The sequence below is a fragment of the Carassius auratus genome, chromosome 46, assembly GCF_003368295.1.
Source record: "Carassius auratus strain Wakin chromosome 46, ASM336829v1, whole genome shotgun sequence".
Classification (NCBI taxonomy): domain Eukaryota; kingdom Metazoa; phylum Chordata; class Actinopteri; order Cypriniformes; family Cyprinidae; genus Carassius; species Carassius auratus.
In genome coordinates, this window is record NC_039288.1 from 1,720,435 (window position 1) to 1,744,568 (window position 24,134).

A 24,134-nucleotide genomic window follows, 5' to 3' on the forward strand; every position below is an offset into this window, starting at 1 on the left:
ATTCACTGGACAACACTCCAACCAGAAGCACGTTTACACTTGTCTTTACACTTGTCTTTTCAGGGTGTGTATCCATTTATTTATTTGATATGTGTTTGTTTTAAAATGTAATTTTTTGTTATTTTTTTATTTGACAAAAGTTATTTAAATTTCACAAAGAAATGCGCAGCATTTTGTCTGAGAAATAATAACAGAACACTGAAATAATAACAGGACACTAATTCATAATTAAAGTAAACGATAACTGATGCCACATCTGCGACGCTTCACGACATCACCACAGAAAGACTAGCATGTTTCTTTTTCTTCTTTTTTTTCTTGACACTGGCACAAAAGCACTTTCATACATGTTTTCAAACACAACGAATCGATTGTGAGACACTGATATCAATCCTGCAAGCTGGAATGTTACAATGGAGGAAATGTTGGTGGAACTTTGGCAATTATTCTCCTGCATTTATGATGTCGACTAACAACTATTTCAGGAGTCAAAATTGCATAATCTGACAGTGACTGTCGTAACCTTGCAAAAAATTGTGTAGTGCGACTCCCTTAAGAGTACAAACTGTAGTAAGCACATGCTTAATCACTGTTATAATTATGAGAAAAAGAAAAAATCATGCTGCTTTTGTAATACAATGTTATAAACTATTATCTGGCAATTAAACGTGCACACAGTAATTCTGTTGTTGCAAATCCAGCTAATATGTCCCCAAGAGTCAAACTGTGTCAGAACGAGTTCATCATGATAATTTCAGATAACACTTAAGCAAAACATGGTCAGGTCAAAGTGTCTGAATATTTTTTGGACCCAAATTTGATCAATTTGATCAAGCTGACAGATATTTTATTTTCTTCAACTTCTCAGAAAACAAGACTTCATATTTTCAATTTGCATTTCAAATTGTATCTTGATTTAAGGATGTTTAGATGTGTGTATTAGAAAACAAGACAATAATACTGAGGAAGATATTAAATTAAATTAAATGTAAATTTATGCATTTAGCAGACGCTTTTATCCAAAGCGACATACAGTGCAACATTTTTTACCTAAAATGTGCTTAATATTAATTTACTGCAAAGCATGCATTTGCCAAGACTTAATAAACGTAAGACTTTCTGCTCTTATTTAAGAGATTTTTAGGCCTGAATTTGTGGAGGGGTGAACTGAGGATTTTTTAAGACCCACAGGAGCCATGTCAAGATTATGCATTGAACAGTGATTATAAATCGTATTGTTGAGCTCTGTAATAAAACGAACCTTTGTACTTCGAACTGATATTTGAGCTGTCTCAGGCCAAACTTAGGACAGGCTCTTGACCCAGGTTTACTTTGAATCAAGCTAATGCTGCTGTTGTGTGGTGTCGCCCAGCTGTTTTCTTCAGCTTTGATCCAGATGTGTGAATCACCTCAAACTAGAAAGAGCTCATGGCCCTCCAATGCCAGCATGCAAACTATCTGAGTAGGTTTTAAATGCTAGTCGTTGTCTAGTTAGTCAGCTCACTAGGATTTGAGACACAGCCCGCTCCTCGAGTGTCTGCACCGCTGGAATGCAGTCAAGTTTCATTGATTTCTGTCATTAATAAACGACTTTAGACGTGAAACATAGAACTTATTTCAAATGTTCACACTTGCAGCTAATGTGTACAGGATCAAGAACTGCAGTTTTGTTCTACTTCACTGAGAACAAGTCTGTGCAGTAGCTTAACATCTGTCATCGAACTACTTAAACTTATAAGGAATACAAAAACACCACTTAGAGATCCCAAACAAATAAATAAAACAGCTACAGATAAGTATATAAGATTAAACAACGAGCACGAGACAAGTTAGTTCATGCGTGAAACTTTGTAGCGATTTAGTAAAGTTACTGAGTCTTGAATCGAAACTAATCAGCTACATTGTGTGATAGTTCATTTTAGCGCGTCATGTTATTGACATCCAAAAGCGGTTCTTTTACTCATGCATGTCTGTTGGTGTTTTTACCTCAGCAGTTCGTCGTGTCGGAGGAGTTTTCAGCGCTTTCTTCAGCGATAAATCCACTGAGGAATTCATATTAAAATCTCTGATATCCGGGAATAATAACTTCATATATTCACGTGTGTCGAAAAAAATACGTAAAATGTAAAACTGAAATTAAATTAAATAAAAATGTCATCATTAACCCTTTGAAGAATCTGGGAGATCTGGCAGTGATTTGAGTTAGCTTCAGTTAGCATGTGGAGTGAAGTCGCTGCTGAAAGTGCTGTAGAAGTGAAGCGCGAATCAGAAAACAGCTAAAGTTGACAAAAAAAAAACAATCCTTCATTCCTGTAAAATTTCTCCATTCTTGACGGTGAAACATCATAAATAATCAGAGGTTTATATGATCCTCCGAACAGAAGCGTCCAGCAACAGCCCATGACTGCAGTTCAGTCCAGAGCGCCGCCTCAACAACATCCACATGATGAGCTGCTGCTACTACTGGAGACCAGTGTAATAAACTACACTCAGACAGATGTGAGACCAGTGCATACTAAACTACACTCAGACAGATGAGAGACCAGCTCGTACTAAACTACACTCAGACAGATGTGAGACCAGTGCGTACTAAACTACACTCAGACAGATGAGAGACCAGTGCGTACTAAACTACACTCAGACAGATGTGAGACCAGTGCGTACTAAACTACACCCAGACAGATGAGAGACCAGTGCGTACTAAACTACACTCATCTGACAGATGTGAAACCTGTGTACTGAACTACACTCGGACAGATGTGAGACCAGTGCGTACTAAACTACACCCAGACAGATGAGAGACCAGTGCGTACTAAACTACACTCATCTGACAGATGTGAAACCTGTGTACTGAACTACACTCGGACAGATGTGAGACCAGTGCATACTAAACTACACTCAGACAGATGAGAGACCAGCTCGTACTAAACTACACTCAGACAGATGAGAGACCAGTGCGTACTAAACTACACTCAGACAGATGTGAGACCAGTGCGTACTAAACTACACTTAGACAGATGAGAGACCAGCTCGTACTAAACTACACTCAGACAGATGAGAGACCAGCTCGTACTAAACTACACTCAGACAGATGTGAGACCAGTGCATACTAAACTACACTCAGACAGATGAGAGACCAGCTCGTACTAAACTACACTCAGACAGATGTGAGACCAGTGCGTACTAAACTACACTCAGACAGATGTGAGACCAGTGCGTACTAAACTACACTCAGACAGATGAGAGACCAGCTCGTACTAAACTACACTCAGACAGATGTGAGACCAGTGCGTACTAAACTACACTCAGACAGATGTGAGACCAGTGCGTACTAAACTACACTTAGACAGATGAGAGACCAGTGCGTACTAAACTACACTCAACTGACAGATGTGAGACCAGTGCGTACTGAACTACACTCAGACAGATGTGAGACCTGTGCGTACTACACTACACTCATCTGACAGATGTGAGACCTGTGCATACTAAACTACACTCATCTGACAGATGTGAGACCAGTGCGTACTGAACTACACTCAGACAGATGTGAGACCAGTGCGTACTAAACTACACTCAACTGACAGATGTGAGACCAGTGCGTACTAAACTACACTCAACTGACAGATGTGAGACCAGTGCGTACTGAACTACACTCAGACAGATGTGAGACCAGTGCGTACTGAACTACACTCATCTGACAGATGTGAGACCAGTGCGTACTGAACTACACTCAGACAGATGTGAGACCAGTGCGTACTAAACTACACTCAACTGACAGATGTGAGACCAGTGCGTACTGAACTACACTCAGACAGATGTGAGACCAGTGCGTACTAAACTACACTCAACTGACAGATGTGAGACCAGTGCGTACTAACTACACTCAGACAGATGTGAGACCAGTGTGTACTGAACTACACTCATCTGACAGATGTGAGACCAGTGCGTACTGAACTACACTCAGACAGATGTGAGACCAGTGCGTACTAAACTACACTCATCTGACAGATGTGAGACCAGTGCGTACTGAACTACACTCAGACAGATGTGAGACCAGTGCGTACTAAACTACACTCAACTGACAGATGTGAGACCAGTGCGTACTGAACTACACTCAGACAGATGTGAGACCAGTGCGTACTGAACTACACTCATCTGACAGATGTGAGACCAGTGCGTACTGAACTACACTCAGACAGATGTGAGACCAGTGCATACTAAACTACACTCATCTGACAGATGTGAGACCTGTGCATACTGAACTACACTCAGACAGATGTGAGACCTGTGCGTACTAAACTACACTCATCTGACAGATGTGAGACCAGTGCGTACTGAACTACACTCAGACAGATGTGAGACCAGTGCGTACTAAACTACACTCATCTGACAGATGTGAGACCTGTGCGTACTAAACTACACTCATCTGACAGATGTGAGACCAGTGCGTACTGAACTACACTCATCTGACAGATGTGAGACCAGTGCGTACTGAACTACACTCAGACAGATGTGAGACCAGTGCGTACTAAACTACACTCATCTGACAGATGTGAGACCAGTGCGTACTAAACTACACTCATCTGACAGATGTGAGACCTGTGCGTACTAAACTACACTCATCTGACAGATGTGAGACCAGACCAAATGATAAAGATTGGCTTATTGAATATCAGATCCATTTCTACGAAAAAACTTTTTGTAAATAATATGATAACTGATCATAATATAGATGTGCTCTGCTTGACAGAAACCTGGCTAAAACCTGATGATTACATTATTTTAAATGAGTCCACCCCCCAAGATTATTGTTATAAACACGAGCCGCGTCTAAAAGGCAAAGGGGGAGGTGTTGCTTCAATTTATAATAACGTTTTCAGGATTTCTCAGAGGGCAGGCTTCAAGTATAACTCGTTTGAAGTAATGGTGCTTCATATAACATTATCCAGAGAAACCAATGTTTTTTTTTTTTTTTTTATCAAATTTTTATTTATTTTTTCCTTTAGGGAAAAACATACAGACATGCTTCACAGAAATAGAATATAAATGTATATATACATCCATTTACATACATGTCTATACATAAGCATATATAATGAAGCATAATTAACATAAAAAAAAAATAAATAAATAAATAAAAAAACAAAAGAAAAATAAATAAAATCCCATGTGGAACCCACCCGCCCCTTGGATCCCGATCCCCATATCTCACTCGCAGATTAAATCTAAAGCCCACGGAGAGTGGTCAGCAAAGAGTGCCAAGCCTCTATTGCTGACTCTTTGGCACCGTGGACTGTAGCTATTGACAACTCCAAGTAAACAATATCCAAATACATTAAAAGCCAAGCTCGAAAGCAGAGTGAGTGTGGAGGTTTCCAGCGTGTGGCAAGTAGTTTTTTAGCAGCTGTAAGTCCAGCCAACAATGCCCTTCTCTTGTCCAGTGTCAATCCCAACTTTGACAAATCATTCAAAATAAGTGTAGCAGGCGTACAAGGCAGTCTAATCTTAAACAACTTAGAGAGGTTAAAGGCAACCATCTTCCAAAATTCAGCCACTGGGGAACATTCCCAGAACATGTGAAAGTAACTGCCAATCACTTTAGCAGAACAGAAAGTACATGTAGGATCATCAATAACCTTCATTAAATGAAGCTTTCTAGGGGTAAAATAAACCCTATGTACAAAATTATAATGAATTTGCTGGTGATCAGGGTTTCTGGATGATAAACCTATATTGATCCACACTTTATCCCAATCAAATGTGGGTGACAAATCTGGAACATCTCTCCTCCACACTGTGTCCAACGCCAGAGGTCTATAAGCATATCGCAGCAAGAGCCAGTAAGAGAAACCAATGTTAATGATAAATCCCCTGTTATGTTTGTACTGGCTACTGTATACAGGCCACCAGGGCACCATACAGACTTTATTAAAGAGTTTGGTGATTTTACATCCGAGTTAGTTCTGGCTGCAGATAAAGTCTTAATAGTTGGTGATTTTAATATCCATGTCGATAATGAAAAAGATGTATTGGGATCAGCATTTATAGACATTCTGAACTCTATTGGTGTTAGACAACACGTTTCAGGACCTACTCATTGTCGAAATCATACTCTAGATTTAATACTGTCACATGGAATTGATGTTGATAGTGTTGAAATTATTCAGCCAAGTGATGATATCTCAGATCATTATTTAGTTCTGTGTAAACTTCATATAGCCAAAATTGTAAATTCTACTTCTTGTTACAAGTATCGAAGAACCATCACTTCTACCACAAAAGACAGCTTTTTAAGTTATCTTCCTGATGTATCCGAATTCCTTAGCATATCCAAAACCTCAGAACAACTTGATGATGTAACAGAAACTATTGACTCTCTCTTTTCTAGCACTTTAAATACAGTTGCTCCTTTACGGTTAAGAAAGGTTAAGGAAAACAGTTTGACACCATGGTATAATGAGCATACTCGCACCCTAAAGAGAGCAGCCCGAAAAATGGAGCGCAGCTGGAGGAAAACAAAACTAGAGGTATTTCGTATTGCTTGGCGGGAAAGTAGCATATCCTACCGAAAAGCATTAAAAACTGCTAGATCTGATTACTTTTCTTCTCTTTTAGAAGAAAACAAACATAACCCCAGGTATTTATTCAATACAGTGGCTAAATTAACGAAAAATAAAGCCTCAACAAGTGTTGACATTTCCCAACACCACAGCAGTAATGACTTTATGAACTACTTTACTTCTAAAATCGATACTATTAGAGATAAAATTGCAACCATTCAGCCGTCAGCTACAGTTTCGCATCAGACAGTGCACTATAGACCCCCTGAGGAACAGTTCCACTCATTCTCTACTATAGGAGAGGAAGAATTGTATAAACTTGTTAAATCATCTAAACTTACAACATGTATGTTAGACCCTATACCATCTAAGCTCTTAAAAGAGGTGCTTCCAGAAGTCATAGGTCCTCTTCTGACTATTATTAATTCCTCATTGTTATTAGGACATGTCCCCAAAACCTTCAAACTGGCTGTTATTAAGCCTCTCATAAAAAAGCCACAACTTGACCCCAGAGAACTAGTTAATTATAGACCAATCTCGAATCTCCCTTTTCTGTCCAAGATACTAGAAAAGGTGGTATCCTCACAATTATATTCCTTCTTAGAGAAAAATGGTATATGTGAGGATTTCCAGTCAGGATTTAGACCGTATCATAGTACTGAAACTGCTCTCCTTAGAGTTACAAATGATCTGCTCTTATCATCTGATCGTGGGTGTATCTCTCTATTAGTTTTATTGGATCTTAGTGCTGCGTTTGACACAATTGACCACAACATTCTTTTGCATAGACTTGAACACTTTGTTGGCATCAGTGGAAGTGCATTAGCATGGTTTAAATCGTACTTATATGACCGCCATCAGTTCGTAGCAGTGAATGAAGATGTATCATATCGATCACAAGTGCAGTATGGAGTACCTCAAGGCTCAGTTCTAGGGCCGCTACTCTTCACGCTTTATATGTTACCCTTGGGAGATATCATCAGGAAACATGGTGTTAGCTTTCACTGTTATGCTGATGATACGCAGCTCTATATTTCCTCGCAGCCCGGTGAAACACACCAATTTGAAAAACTAATGGAATGCATAGTCGATATAAAAAATTGGATGACGAGTAATTTCTTACTGCTAAATTCAGAAAAAACAGAGGTGTTAATCATAGGGCCTAAAAACTCTACTTGTAATAACCTAGAACACTGTCTAAGACTTGATGGTTGCTCTGTCAATTCTTCGTCATCAGTTAGGAACCTAGGTGTGCTACTTGATCGCAATCTTTCCTTAGAAAGCCACGTTTCTAGCATTTGTAAAACTGCATTTTTCCATCTCAAAAATATATCTAAATTACGGCCTATGCTCTCAATGTCAAATGCAGAAATGTTAATCCATGCATTTATGACTTCAAGGTTAGACTACTGTAATGCTTTATTGGGTGGTTGTTCTGCACGCTTGGTAAACAAACTACAGCTAGTCCAAAATGCAGCAGCAAGAGTTCTTACTAGAACCAGGAAGTATGACCATATTAGCCCGGTCCTGTCCACACTGCACTGGCTCCCTATCAAACATCGTATAGATTTTAAAATATTGCTTATTACTTATAAAGCCCTGAATGGTTTAGCACCTCAGTATTTGAATGAGCTCCTTTTACATTATACTCCTCTACGTCCGCTACGTTCTCAAAACTCAGGCAATTTGATAATACCTAGAATATCAAAATCAACTGCGGGCGGCAGATCCTTTTCCTATTTGGCGCCTAAACTCTGGAATAACCTACCTAACATTGTTCGGGAGGCAGACACACTCTTGCAGTTTAAATCTAGATTAAAGACCCATCTCTTTAACCTGGCATACACATAACATACTAATATGCTTTTAATATCCAAATCCGTTAAAGGATTTTTAGGCTGCATTAATTAGGTAAACTGGAACCGGAACACTTCACATAACACCGTACTTTCTACATCATTAGAAGAATGGCATCTACGCTAATATTTGTCTGTTTCTCTCTTGTTCCGAGGTCACCGTGGCCACCAAATCCAGTCTGTGTCCAGATCAGAGGGTCACTGCAGTCACCCGGATCCAGTACGTATCCAGACCAGATGGTGGATCAGCACCTAGAAAGGACCTCTACTGCCCTGAAAGACAGCGGAGACCAGGACAACTTGAGCCCCAGATACAGATCCCCTGTAAAGACCTTGTCTCAGAGGAGCACCAGGACAAGACCACAGGAAACAGATGATTCTTCTGCACAATCTGACTTTGCTGCAGCCTGGAATTGAACTACTGGTTTCGTCTGGTCAGAGGAGAACTGGCCCCCCAACTGAGCCTGGTTTCTCCCAAGGTTTTTTTCTCCATTCTGTCACCGATGGAGTTTCGGTTCCTTGCCGCTGTCGCCTCTGGCTTGCTTAGTTGGGGTCACTTCATCTACAGCGATATCGTTGACTTGATTGCAAATTAAAACAGACACTATTTCAACTGAACAGAGATGACATCAATGAATTCAATGATGAACTGCCTTTAACTATCATTTTGCATTATTGAGACACTGTTTTCCAAATGAATGTTGTTCAGTGCTTTGGCGCAATGTATTTTGTTTAAAGCACTATATAAATAAAGGTGATTGATTTATTGATTGATTGATGTGAGACCAGTGCGTACTAAACTACACTCATCTGACAGATGTGAGACCAGCGTGTACTAAACTACACTCATCTGACAGATGTGAGACCAGTGCGTACTAAACTACACTCAGACAGATGTGAGACCAGTGCGTACTAAACTACACTCAGACAGATGTGAGACCAGTGCGTACTGAACTACACTTAGACAGATGAGAGACCAGTGCGTACTAAACTACACTCAACTGACAGATGTGAGACCAGTGCGTACTGAATTACACTCAGACAGATGTGAGACCAGTGCGTACTGAACTACACTCATCTGACAGATGTGAGACCAGTGCGTACTGAACTACACTCAGACAGATGTGAGACCAGTGCGTACTACACTACACTCATCTGACAGATGTGAGACCTGTGCATACTAAACTACACTCATCTGACAGATGTGAGACCAGTGCGTACTGAACTACACTCAGACAGATGTGAGACCAGTGCGTACTAAACTACACTCATCTGACAGATGTGAGACCTGTGCATACTGAACTACACTCAGACAGATGTGAGACCTGTGCATACTAAACTACACTCATCTGACAGATGTGAGACCAGTGCGTACTGAACTACACTCAGACAGATGTGAGACCAGTGCGTACTAAACTACACTCATCTGACAGATGTGAGACCTGTGCATACTGAACTACACTCAGACAGATGTGAGACCAGTGCGTACTGAACTACACTCATCTGACAGATGTGAGACCAGTGCGTACTGAACTACACTCAGACAGATGTGAGACCAGTGCGTACTAAACTACACTCATCTGACAGATGTGAGACCAGTGCGTACTAAACTACACTCATCTGACAGATGTGAGACCAGTGCGTACTGAACTACACTCATCTGACAGATGTGAGACCAGTGCGTACTGAACTACACTCAGACAGATGTGAGACCAGTGCGTACTAAACTACACTCATCTGAGAGATGTGAGACCTGTGCGTACTAAACTACACTCATCTGACAGATGTGAGACCTGTACGTACTAAACTACACTCATCTGACAGATGTGAGACCAGTGTGTACTGAACTACACTCAGACAGATGTGAGACCAGTGCGTACTAAACTACACTCATCTGACAGATGTGAGACCTGTGCATACTGAACTACACTCAGACAGATGTGAGACCTGTGCGTACTAAACTACACTCATCTGACAGATGTGAGACCAGTGCGTACTGAACTACACTCAGACAGATGTGAGACCAGTGCGTACTAAACTACACTCATCTGACAGATGTGAGACCTGTGCATACTAAACTACACTCATCTGACAGATGTGAGACCAGTGCGTACTGAACTACACTCATCTGACAGATGTGAGACCAGTGCGTACTGAACTACACTCAGACAGATGTGAGACCAGTGCGTACTGAACTACACTCATCTGACAGATGTGAGACCTGTGCATACTGAACTACACTCAGACAGATGTGAGACCAGTGCGTACTGAACTACACTCATCTGACAGATGTGAGACCAGTGCGTACTGAACTACACTCAGACAGATGTGAGACCAGTGCGTACTAAACTACACTCATCTGACAGATGTGAGACCAGTGCGTACTAAACTACACTCATCTGACAGATGTGAGACCAGTGCGTACTGAACTACACTCATCTGACAGATGTGAGACCAGTGCGTACTGAACTACACTCAGACAGATGTGAGACCAGTGCGTACTAAACTACACTCATCTGAGAGATGTGAGACCTGTGCGTACTAAACTACACTCATCTGACAGATGTGAGACCTGTACGTACTAAACTACACTCATCTGACAGATGTGAGACCAGTGTGTACTGAACTACACTCAGACAGATGTGAGACCAGTGCGTACTAAACTACACTCATCTGACAGATGTGAGACCTGTGCATACTGAACTACACTCAGACAGATGTGAGACCTGTGCGTACTAAACTACACTCATCTGACAGATGTGAGACCAGTGCGTACTGAACTACACTCAGACAGATGTGAGACCAGTGCGTACTAAACTACACTCATCTGACAGATGTGAGACCTGTGCATACTAAACTACACTCATCTGACAGATGTGAGACCAGTGCGTACTGAACTACACTCATCTGACAGATGTGAGACCAGTGCGTACTGAACTACACTCAGACAGATGTGAGACCAGTGCGTACTGAACTACACTCATCTGACAGATGTGAGACCAGTGCGTACTGAACTACACTCAGACAGATGTGAGACCAGTGCGTACTAAACTACACTCATCTGACAGATGTGAGACCTGTGCGTACTAAACTACACTCATCTGACAGATGTGAGACCTGTACGTACTAAACTACACTCATCTGACAGATGTGAGACCTGTACGTACTAAACTACACTCATCTGACAGATGTGAGACCAGTGCGTACTAAACTACACTCATCTGACAGATGTGAGACCAGCGTGTACTAAACTACACTCAGACAGATGTGAGACCAGTGTGTACTGAACTACACTCAGACAGATGTGAGACCAGTGCGTACTAAACTACACTCATCTGACAGATGTGAGACCAGTGTGTACTGAACTACACTCAGACAGATGTGAGACCAGTGCGTACTAAACTACACTCATCTGACAGATGTGAGACCTGTACGTACTAAACTACACTCATCTGACAGATGTGAGACCTGTACGTACTAAACTACACTCATCTGACAGATGTGAGACCAGTGCGTACTAAACTACACTCATCTGACAGATGTGAGACCAGTGCGTACTAAACTACACTCAGACAGATGTGAGACCAATGCGTACTAAACTACACTTGGACAGATGTGAGACCAGTGCGTACTAAACTACACTCATCTGACAGATGCGAGACCTGTACGTACTAAACTACACTCATCTGACAGATGTGAGACCAGTGTGTACTGAACTACACTCAGACAGATGTGAGACCTGTACGTACTAAACTACACTCATCTGACAGATGTGAGACCAGTGCGTACTGAACTACACTCAGACAGATGTGAGACCAGTGCGTACTAAACTACACTCATCTGACAGATGTGAGACCTGTGCATACTAAACTACACTCATCTGACAGATGTGAGACCTGTACGTACTAAACTACACTCATCTGACAGATGTGAGACCAGTGCGTACTGAACTACACTCAGACAGATGTGAGACCAGTGCGTACTGAACTACACTCAGACAGATGTGAGACCAGTGTGTACTGAACTACACTCATCTGACAGATGTGAGACCAGTGCGTACTGAACTACACTCATCTGACAGATGTGAGACCAGTGCCTACTGAACTACACTCATCTGACAGATGTGAGACCAGTGCGTACTGAACTACACTCATCTGACAGATGTGAGACCAGTGCCTACTGAACTACACTCATCTGACAGATGTGAGACCAGTGCGTACTGAACTACACTCAGACAGATGTGAGACCAGTGCGTACTGAACTACACTCAGACAGATGTGAGACCAGTGTGTACTGAACTACACTCAGACAGATGTGAGACCTGTACGTACTAAACTACACTCATCTGACAGATGTGAGACCAGTGCGTACTGAACTACACTCAGACAGATGTGAGACCAGTGCGTACTAAACTACACTCATCTGACAGATGTGAGACCTGTACGTACTAAACTACACTCAACTGACAGATGTGAGACCAATGCGTACTAAACTACACTCATCTGACAGATGTGAGACCTGTACGTACTAAACTACACTCAGACAGATGTGAGACCAGTGCGTACTAAACTACACTCATCTGACAGATGTGAGACCAGTGTGTACTAAACTACACTCATCTAACAGATCTGAGACCAGTGCGTACTAAACTACACTCATCTGACAGATCTGAGACCAGTGCGTACTAAACTACACTCATCTGACAGATGTGAGACCTGTACGTACTAAACTACACTCATCTGACAGATGTGAGACCAGCGCATTCATTCCCAAAGTTTTAAAATTGTTTATTTTTGTTATTTTTCTTCACGATTATTTTACTTTCTTTTATGTAAAGCACTTTGAATTACCATTGTGTAAGAAATGTGCTATATAAATAAACTTGCCTTGCCTACGCTCATCAGAGAGATGTGAGACCAGTGCGTACCAAACAACACTGATCACTAAGCGATGTGAAACCAAGGGGTATTTCCTAAAGCAGGTTTTGAAAACGTACTCTGGTAAGTTCACACATAAGATAACCTCAACTTTCAGTTCCAAAAACGAATCCAACGTTCAGCCACATATTGCACACAATGTTGTATAGTATGGTCCAATCATTTTAAAGCTTAACATACTTTTTAACGTAATATTTATTACACATTACTTGCTTATTTTACCACAAAGAGAAGTGTGGATGAGTGTTGAACACTTCATGCAACAGTCACACCTTTCTTTAGACTTACTTTGCAGCTTTCATAAAGACTACAAAATAACATCCATTCTCTAGACGTTGCAGGCACATCATTTATGCGAGTTAACTGTGGTTTACCAAAAGGAGGTTGTCTGAACGGACTCCTCAGGGTTGTGCATTATTTATTATATATTTATTCATATATAGCAGTAGTTATTGTGTGTATATTTGTATGTTGAACAAGTACAATGTTCCCAATATACTTGTCTGATCTGATTTAATCTTGTATGTGTTTTTCTATTTTATAAAGTTGTTGACCTTGGGTATAAATCTCCCTGAAATAGGACTGTGAATCTGAATTTTTTTCAATGTGATCTCACACTTTGAGACCCAGCTATGGATGAGAACACAGATGGACAGACAGATAAATAATGACAGCTGCTGCACAAAGTAACAACCAACAACATTTCATTGTAATGCTGGCATATTTATTGCACAATATTCCCATAAAAACTGGGAAACAAAGATAAGGTCAAAAAGAGAGGCATTATGTACAAATACATAAAGAAATTATATGCAGTATATACAGCTAACATTTAACAATGCATGCAAAGTAAATAAATTAAATGTTTTTTTTGTATAAAGAAATAATTAGATATAAATACACATTCTGGAGAAGACAAATGGATATAGATTATTTTTTAATACAAAATGTTTCCCAATGAAGCTACTCATAAAAGTTTTAACCAGCTAAAATAACCTGTAACACCTTGCAAAGCTTGTTTCTTTTTTTTTCTTTTTTTTTCATTAAGACTTCGATTTATGGTTTGACCCAAAATCATAAACATCTATGCAAGTCATTAACTGATTAAATGCTTGCATTAAATCACTGCAAGTTCATTTTTCATCCATTTCTCTCAGTTATTCTATCGGTAAACAATCTGTCTGCAAGCTAAGAAGAGACATGAAAAAGTTTCAGCATTTCAATCCTGAAAATAAAAGATGATTGTTGAATGTCCCTGGATCAGTTTTAAAAAAGGGTCCAGCACAAATCCCAGCGTAGTGATTGGTGACCATCAATGTCTCTTGACCAAATTATTCCTTAAAAAAGAAAACCGCATCACACAGCATGTCGTGTCTAAAGGACTATTCAAATTAAAATACATCTCTTAATAATTTTCACAGGACAGGTAAACACTTCTGTTACGGTGCCCAAAACAATAATACAAATTGTAATTCTCAGAGCTCAATCTTGGGAAATCGTGTAATGGTTTCATCTTTATTGGGTGCCTGAAAACCAAAAGTGAATATTTTACTTCAAATGTTTAATTTAGCCTGTGTGTGTGTGTGTGTGTGTGTGTGTGTGTGTGTGTGTGTGTGTGTGTGTGTGTGTGTGTGTGTGTGTGTGTGTGAGTGAGAGAGATACTGAAGGTTTGAGGTAGAGCTCATTTTCAACTGGACACAACAGGGTAAGTTTGCTTGTAAACACACAGAAAGGAATAGTACATGATCACTTACTGCCACAAACGATTAAGAACAGTCCATGATATATTCATTTAAAATCATAAAACTGATTTTATAACCAAGTCTTTGCTTCCTACATTGATTTGAAGAAGTTGCCTCGAACCGCTTCAGTATTTGTTCTTGATGTATTCAAGGGCTGCTTTGATATCTTCTTTGGCTTCTACATTCTTACATTGTGTAAAGGAAGAAGAAATAAAACAAAATGCGGTTTATGGAATTAAAAAAAGATATATACTCCATTGTGTCCATTGTCGAAAAGTGATATTCCCAGGTCACTTCTCGGGAACCTCTGGGTTTCGACCGCTGCAGCTCGGCTGTCGTCTAGTAGCACAGCGTCTGTCCTGCAGTCCGTTCACCCTGAGACTGTTCCCAATGAACACTAACTCAAGGGCCTCCCTGCTCCAGGAGTCTCAGGGGGCTTCGAGGGGCCCGTCCAGGAGTACCGAACCTGGAGGACCCGACCCATCTGCTGGTGGGGGAATGGAGTCTCTCTCGCTCTCCATGTGGCCTACAGGAGAATCTGGGCCACGTACGGCGAGTGTGTGCTCGCTATGGCTGCTAGCAGGGGCAGGTCGTTAGACTCGATCCTGTGGGGATAAAGGACATCAGATTGTTGGCATTTGCCGGAAATACAAAATAGAAAATCACAACTACTACAATACTCTTGAACTCTTACCCTAGCACCATGCCCAGCTCCTTCACATGCACCCTGGTCTGTCCTTTCAAATACTCGGCCAGCATTTTGCTCTTGAAGTAGAGTTCCTGCAGTCGGTCCTCCAGATGCATGATACACTGAAAACAACACACACACATTACACACCTCATGCCAACATACAGCGCTGTCTCCAATCGAACTACAACCTGCCTGTTCAAAATAAAAGTCTACAGCCCTGTGTGTTTTTAGGTCCATTTGTTCATAAACACTACTGATCATCACAAACTCCTCCCAAACACCTGTTATAAAACATTCGTTGTACATTAATTAACAACTACATGAATATACAGAACTGTGTTCACGCAGAAATATGATGTGAAGAGAGCACACAAACACAACTGTTTGCGCATCATTAAAATCAGCCACATGAGCAGCTAATGTACGACTCCTGTATGTCACTGTAATCATCTTTACCATGATTACAATCATCATCAACTTGATTTTATGACATTTGTTATAGCTTAATTTATTCAGAAACACAGAATTCTTAATGTTATTTGTTTATTTTATTACATGTAGGACTACAGTGCCCCCTAAATAATTTAAAGTCCTCACCAGAAGGGTGTAGGACCCAGGGGAGGGTGAAATGCAGCAATCCAAAACAGGGAAGCTAATCAGCACTCAGGCAAAAGTTTGCGTTAACACTTTCTATGAAGCCCGTATTTATAATACATTATAAGGGTATTCTTCAGGCATTATAATGAATGCATAATTCATTATAAAAAAAACCTTATAATATGTTATATCAACTCATGAATAATCATAAAAACAATTATAATACATCATAATACTTACGTATCCAATTCTGATAACATTCCGATACTATTAGGGGTGAATAGTAAATAACGGCCAATAATTAATGCGCATCTTATAAGTTAATAATGAAAGTGAATTTGTGCAGCTTGTAATTTAACAATGGCTTTGTGTGAAATCACGCAACTGATGGAAATTACAGCCGAATAGATAACTGGCTTTACTGACATGCGCATTAATTATCGGCCGATATTTATCATGCACCCGTAGATAATATCGTGCATCCCTAATCTAATTACTTCATTTATTGTCAAAGAGAACACATGATCGTGCTGGTCACATGCCGATATTTAAAAAAAAAGACAAATATCGGGCGATATATCAGCCTTGCCGATATATCGGTCGACCACTATTAATAATTGTCAGTTTCACTGTCCTTTTAAAATGTGAAAATGTTTCCGTACATAAGTGCTGATGAGTAATCAAATAAAACAGAAGCAGCGTGAGAAAGGTGCACTCACGAAGTTTGGCGACAGGTTGAGTCGGTAGAGCTGGTAGGTGGACTGGAGCAGGTTGGACACGAGGTTGGACACGAGCACCTCTTTGCCCAGCTTCTCTGAGGGTCGCCTCTGGCTGCTGGCCACCTGCACGCTCCACTTATCTGTGTCTGCGATAATGCAGACGGCCTCCGCGATGGGTTCATCCAGCACAGGATGCTGCATAACAACAATACAGCTCGTTTCAATGAAGCTTTCACAGGTTTGTTCATGCAGGACTCTCGGTGATGCTCAGGTGCCGTGGAGGGGATGTATTCGACTCTTTTCACATGAGAGAGTCTGATGACATTCTAGTCTCTAAATATGGCTCAGCTCCCTTAACAGTAGTGTTCGGAGATCGTATGCAAGGCTGTAACTAACAATTATATTGATAGCTGATAAATCTATTGATTATTTATTCATTGACCAATTTATTTGAATGGAACAGGATATACAAAAAACTAATGAATGTTAATTTATCATTTACAAATTGTCGTTCCCCATCCTGCACAATGCTGTCCCCCAAATAATGTGCAATTGTGAAAACAAACACAGTAAACTGATCTATGTAGGATATGAAGTGCATGTTGCAAAAATAGGTTTAAAATATAAACATTACACTGCAAACCCCAAACCAACGGATTGCATACCATACATAAAGTGCAAGTTAAATTTAAACAAAATAGAAAATTATAACAAAAGAAAAAACAAGTACAGACTTAGTTTTTATTAATATTTGTAATCAGTTTTTTTTTTTTTTTTCATTTTAATTGTAATTAAAGTTTTAGTAATTTTATTCTATTTTATTTAATTTTAAGTTTTAGTCCATTAGTACAACAATATAAAAAAAATAAATTATGTCTTGGCAACTAGCTGAAATAATACATTTTAATTTCAATCATTTTTCTTTAAATGGTTTTACTTCTAGTTTGAGTTTTTGTAAACTAAAATAACCCTGGCACAGATGTGATTAGTCACTAACTCTCTTTATAGATGATAATGGATTAGTTGGGTGTTTACCTGCACAGCATGGGCCAGATCCGACACCAGGTTCTGCCTCAGCTTCTCATCATTGGGGGCTCCGTGCAGAACAAAGTCTGGGACGTACGTAGGACAGTATCCTCCGAACAGTGATCGCCCAAAGTTGGCAATGCTCGGTTTAGAGTAGTTCTCCACCAGCTTCTCCCTAGCAAATAGATGACCTTTACATTTTTATTACGTCCTGCCCAATGTTGTCAAATGAAACAATGTTTATAATAAAGGCTATGAAAACAAACATACAAAAATTAGAACGTAAAAACAAAAAATCATTATTTGTAAAGCAGAAGGTAAATTCAATAAACTAATCAAGTCAGCAGCAGCACATGAGTCAGTCAGAGCCAGTGTTATAACTATATGTATCTTCTTTTCAGCTCTTAATATAAAGCATGTCTAGGGCACACTGGATTATGCACTTTCCCCACAGCAGCTCACTCTGTGTCCTTGGCTATTTGTCAGATACGCTCGTATCAAACTACTGTAAATCGATATAATTGGTATTCCGATATCGGTACAAAAAACTAAAATCGCTACAAACTTGATATCCCGCCCAGCCCTAGTACAGACACAAGCCAAACTAAAGCAGTGGTTCTGATGATCCTCTCGGCTCTTACCCAGGTAAAGGCACCTCCAGCTCATCCTGCCAGTCGGCCTGATCATCAGTGTAAAACGGTCCATCTGGCTCTTGCCTGGGCAGCTCGTGTCCGGCGTCCTCGCTCTCGCTGTCCCCCAGAGCGCTGTCCGAGCTCTCGTTGCGTGGGATCTCCCAGTCGTTCAGCGGGACTGCTTTCTTTTTCTCCCCAACGATGCCTTGTGAAGGGACACTCAGCGACATCTCGATCCCCTTGTCCTGCTCGGCAGAACTGTCTCCTGCGTCGCACTTAGAGCCGTCTTCATCCAGCGGCTCGCAGGTCTGTCTGTGCACCCTAACCTGACAGCGTAGCGCATCTTTTCCTATGCCTTTCATCCCCGTTTGAACATTTGTTTGGTTGACATCATCAATAGTCCTCGTCTCCACGGGATTGTCTTCATTGAAATACTCGTCAAACATGTCCACGCAGTCCCCTTGCGCTCTTGGACACCACTGAGACGTCTTTCTAGTGAAGGACGATACAGATGAGCCCGTTTTGCTGTCGTTGGTCTTGATTTGGTCCACTTGGAGTTTAGCCTCAACGTTACACTGCTTCTGCTGGTTGTCTTTGAGAAGCTTCTTGTGTTTCTTGATCTCCTCCTCCAGCTTCTGCTGGCGACTCTCCATGTCAGATTCAGGAGACATCGAGTCTCCGATGAGGAATGTGACTTTAGCGGAGGGTTCGTTCCCGGTGTTATCAAAGCTCTTGTCAGGGGGCTTCTTCTCTAGCAGGATATCTGATGGATGGAAGATCCTGATGGGCACGCCACCTGATTCCAGCTCGGGCCGCACGTCTCCTTGAACCTCAAGCGAGGCTCTTCTCTCGCACGGCGAGTTGGAGCCGACTTTGACCACGGTTTCCAGTCGAGTCTCGAGTCGGGGACTCCCCGCTTCTCTGCAAACGTGTGCATCTCTCACGAGGTCTGCCTCTGGTTTGGCAGGATGCGGGCGCTCGTCCTGGGCCTCTGTGTTCATGTAGGTGCTGCTCTGTAAGCTGTTGTCATCAGACGGGTAGCCGTCCTCTCCCTCGGCTCCCGGAGACAGGTAGTCTTGGCTCGGCTTGTGCACGGTGACCAGCACGTAGTCGGACTCCTCCACCTCTCCGGGGCGCAGCGACGTGGTGATGAGCGAGTTGGGCATCACGATGGCCTCGTCCACGGCGCTCTCCAGCAGGTGCATTTCCAGTAGCTCTGAGCAGCGGATGAAGTAGGTCAGCACATACAGAAGACGCTGCACCAGCTCCTGTCTTCGGCCGACCACCACCGTACGGGACAGACGCACAGGTGAGCCGATCGCCCCGTACAGGTCACCTGCAGCAATCACAACATTATCAACCAAAACTATTCATGCATAGATGCCAGGAAACAAATAGAAATCCATTGCATGTATTCCAATCTTCTTTGTTAAATGACGTTTAACGAGAAATGTTATTTTTTCTGAACAAGCTTATGATTAGGCATTATACACCACAATGCTCAACAACAATGAGTTGTAATATTTCAAGGTGTGTAAACAAAAAAAATATTTATTTATAAAGAACAAAAACATTCAAGCTCAAGCAGAGCAAGTGGAAAAAAATAAAGCAGTTAAATAATACACGCCCCTAATCACATGTAATCTGGATCTTGTAACCAGATTAAAAAAACTACTTGTAAGTGGATTACATTGCATTTTAAAATGCTTATAATCAAATTACAGTTGCTTTTTTTACGGATTACATGCAACTCATAAAATAGCAGTAAATATTCAGAATTCAGAATAGATATTGGCAGGTTCGAGTGTGTTTGGTTCAGGTTACAGCTAAACTCTTCAGGACAGCAGTTTCTGTTTGAATGCAATGTTTCCCAACCCTGTTCCGTGAGGCACTCCAACACTACACACTTCTTAATCAAACACTCATTAGGGGAGACTCTAAATCCTGAAATGGATGGGTCAGATAATAGAAATATCCAAAGTGTGTAGTGTTGGGGTGCCTCCAGAAACAGCGTTGGGAAACATTGCTCTAAAGCTCACTGTGCTAAGACATTTCCATCAACACTCCACTAGGTGGTGACATGCACACATATTTGCATGCTTCATTTACCAAGCTGTGCCCAGAGTGGGTTGTAGGGATGTGTTTTAGCCAGCATGTCCAAACTTGGTGAGGAGTGCTTCTCCAGGAAGATCTTTAAGGGTGGTTGACCGTTGGGCATGACCGTGGGAACCCAGGCGAGATGGTTTGTGAGAACCGCAGTGAGAAGAGCAGGGAGGAATCTAAAGGCAAGAGATAAAGCATGGTTACTTTTACACATATCAAGTGCGCTCAAAGGCTTGAGGAGTATGTGTGACGTTACTCAACTGGTTCTTGGAGGCTTGCTCCATGAGCAGGGCCAGCTCCCTCATGAACTGGCCGCAAAGCTGGTTCTTTTCAGGTGGACCGGACATCATGGTGAGCCAGACGGGCTCAGACACACGTGGCATGGTGTACAAGTTGCAGATGGTCGTCCTATATGGCATCCACACACAAAAACAAAAGAGCTTTTGTCAACAGCTGAAACAAAGAGCGCTTCAGTTGCACAGGGCTGCCCCAGCTGGGAAAGACCTTTGCAGCATATTTAACTTCTGCAAATGTCACGCAGCCCGGGAGAACGGGCCACGGTCCAGAGCTTAACACCCAGATGGCACTTGAAATGATCAGGAAAAACTGCAGAGTCACGAGTAGGACAGCTCCTGCAAAACAAGTGCATTTCTCCACTTTATTACACACAAAGCGAATCTCCGGATGCTCAGGAAGTCAATGGAGGAGCAGCTTTAACACTAACGGAGATCTCCCACATGTTGTTTACCGTTACAAGCAATACACGTGCTGATAAAGCACTGGGAAAGATGCAGATGTTTGCACAAACTCCCAAGTGTTGCAAACAACCAGACACTTGGAAGAAGACGACAATGTACTCCCTTCCCAAGCCGTACTACACTTCCCAGTAATGAAGTTAGTGCGTAGTGACCTATAAAAAGCCTCATGCAACAGCAGCTAACAGAAAGGCAGAACTGTTTTAGGACTGGATTAGATAAGAGTTATGAAGATCTGAGGTCTTCTTTCATGAACCTAAACCTGAAGACTGACAGGGCATGACACGCTAAATGGGATTATCAATCAAGTTAATATTAGAACGTCTTTATAACAATTATATCTACACATTTTTATTAATTATAATGAAAAACAAAATACAATAAATGTTAATTTTTGCAAAATTTTCCTCTTTAAGTGTAAGTTTAAGTTTTAAGTGTTTCCTCTTTTTCATTTTTCTCGCAAGTTTCTGGACACTGAATTTCTGATTCATTGAGTGATCACGAGACACTATACATTCAGAAAGTTGTAGTTTATCTTTCAACACACCCTCAGATGTTCATTCATGTTTATTTCGTGTTAATTCGAATGCACTCCTGCTTCGTTTGAACTGAGGCAAAGCGGGAGCGCGTGTGAACGGTCACGCCACTAAAGAGCTCCAAAACGCGATTTATCATTTGAAATAAAAAGAGTTTGCTTCCTTTTATCAAAAGTAACCTGCTCTGTATTGTCTGTCAGCGGGTTTGTCTGATGCATGAAAACATTGAGTTCGAGTCTAAAATAGATTCTACTTTCAGTACGATTATACAAAGAAAATGAAATAGTAGCACATTCAGTTTTGGGGTGGCACCTGGGGTGGCCAATCAGATGTCAGGGGTGTCCTCCACCACTGCTTCACAACCCCGAGGATGAATGCCACAGGAGGAGGGAAATCTGAAATATTTGTTTGTCTGTTCACTTGCACATTATTGACTATTCTGGTCCGTCCTGTCAGTGTGTGAGGGAGATACGGTTTCTGTGGCACTGGGGTCAGGTTGCTCTGGCCGTGGACCAACAAGCATATGACTTGGAAGTATGAGAGGGTGTATAATTGACCGCCTCTGACACGAACAGAGCTTATTTTAGACAGACCAAGACTGAAGCACAAGCTCACACGGCCTTCTGCTCGGTCTGCTCCTATTTAGAAGCATTATTATTTAACACTAACACATTAACGATCAGTTCAAAACGTATACTAAAAATAATTCATTTAAAATGTAGATAAAACAACTAGATGTGCACATGGTACATCCATTTCCATTTATTTAGTTGATGCTTTTATCCGAAGCAACCTACAAATTAGAAACTCCCACATATTTTGACATTGACAGATAATAAATTAGATTTGGCAGAGATACAACTATTTAAAAAACTGGAACCTGATGGAGCAAAAAAAATAATAATCAAAATATTGAGAAAATTGCCTTTAAAGTTGTCCAAATGAAGTTATTAGCAATGCATATTACTAATCAAAAAATATGTTTTGTTATATTTAAAGTAGAAAATTTTCAAATTATATCTTTACTCAATATCCTAATGATTTTTGGCATAAAAGAAAATCAATAATTTTGACCCATACAATGTATTTTTGGCTATTACTACAAATATACCCGAGACTTAAGACTCTTTTGTGCTCCAGGGTCACATTTTTGTTTTTATTTCTTTGAAGGCATTACGCTTCTCGTTACCCTGAACATGATACACGAGTTATCGTGTGAATCGTGTCAAAGGTCATCGTGCTCAGTGTAGCAACTCCAGCATGAAGATTATAGACTATTATAAACTGCTCGAACGCAAAGTTATCGCATGTGAAACTGCTCTCAGATCAGTGTTGTTGTGTCTCATATCACATGAGTGGATTAGTGGATTAAGTGTCCAGTAAACCTTGGCAGGTTTGGTGGATAGCAATAACAAAACACCTGGCGAGCAGCGTCCAGACATGTCACCACAAACTCACCTAAACTCATTGAGGCCGTCCACCATGCGACTGTAAGCCAAAGCTCTCTGGCTGGCATCAGCTGACTTGCGGCTCAGTATCATAGCCTTCAAACAAACAGAGAGCCACAAACACACACTGTAAGAGAGACGCAACAGATGGCGCAAGACGACGGCAAACCACAAATACGCAAATTCTGTCTAACCTGCTCAATGGCACTTTTGAGTTTGTTCATGTGACTCTCAAAGAGCGGAAAGTGAGAGAAGAAGAAGTCCTGGAACTTGGCGTTTTCTTCCTCGTTGGGCGAGAGCAGGAAGATGACACCGATAGCGATCTTCTTCTTCCTGGTGACACCCAGACTCGGCCCGCTGTTCTCATCAGACATGTTGAAGCTCTCCTCCACAGACCTGGCACACAAACACATCACAAATCTAAACACAGCCCAATGCCTATTTCAACTGAAGAGTCCCACACTGAAGTTAACCGCACTAATGAGTCCTCACTACTGCTTGTCATTTCTGAATGCTTGCATGCGTTATGATG

The 24,134-nt window shown here is 41.2% G+C and overlaps 2 protein-coding genes across 12 annotated transcripts in view; both read right to left on the reverse strand.

The window, feature by feature from the left end:
* LOC113063840 (rap guanine nucleotide exchange factor 6-like) overlaps window positions 1-2,438 on the reverse strand; it is a 70,039-nt gene extending 67,601 nt beyond the window's left edge. For 7 of the 9 annotated variants that reach the window (XM_026234216.1, XM_026234213.1, XM_026234209.1 and 4 more), the window contains exon 1: window positions 1,987-2,438. In XM_026234216.1, coding sequence (XP_026090001.1) covers window positions 1,987-2,091 — 105 coding nt within the window. In that variant the 5' untranslated portion in view covers window positions 2,092-2,438. The remainder of the gene's footprint in view (window positions 1-1,986) is intronic. The other 2 variants (XM_026234215.1, XM_026234214.1) reach the window with 1 other exon arrangement.
* A 12,537-nt stretch (window positions 2,439-14,975) lies between these two features.
* Window positions 14,976-24,134, reverse strand: part of LOC113063842 (folliculin-interacting protein 1-like) — a 29,099-nt gene continuing 19,940 nt past the window's right edge. For all 3 annotated transcript variants that reach the window (XM_026234223.1, XM_026234221.1, XM_026234222.1), the window contains 9 exons: window positions 23,797-23,998; window positions 23,613-23,698; window positions 21,125-21,271; window positions 20,870-21,039; window positions 18,770-20,096; window positions 18,138-18,303; window positions 17,103-17,297; window positions 15,790-15,905; window positions 14,976-15,700 (listed from right to left, as the gene is read on the reverse strand). In XM_026234223.1, coding sequence (XP_026090008.1) covers window positions 15,622-15,700; window positions 15,790-15,905; window positions 17,103-17,297; window positions 18,138-18,303; window positions 18,770-20,096; window positions 20,870-21,039; window positions 21,125-21,271; window positions 23,613-23,698; window positions 23,797-23,998 — 2,488 coding nt within the window. In that variant the 3' untranslated portion in view covers window positions 14,976-15,621. The remainder of the gene's footprint in view (window positions 15,701-15,789; window positions 15,906-17,102; window positions 17,298-18,137; window positions 18,304-18,769; window positions 20,097-20,869; window positions 21,040-21,124; window positions 21,272-23,612; window positions 23,699-23,796; window positions 23,999-24,134) is intronic.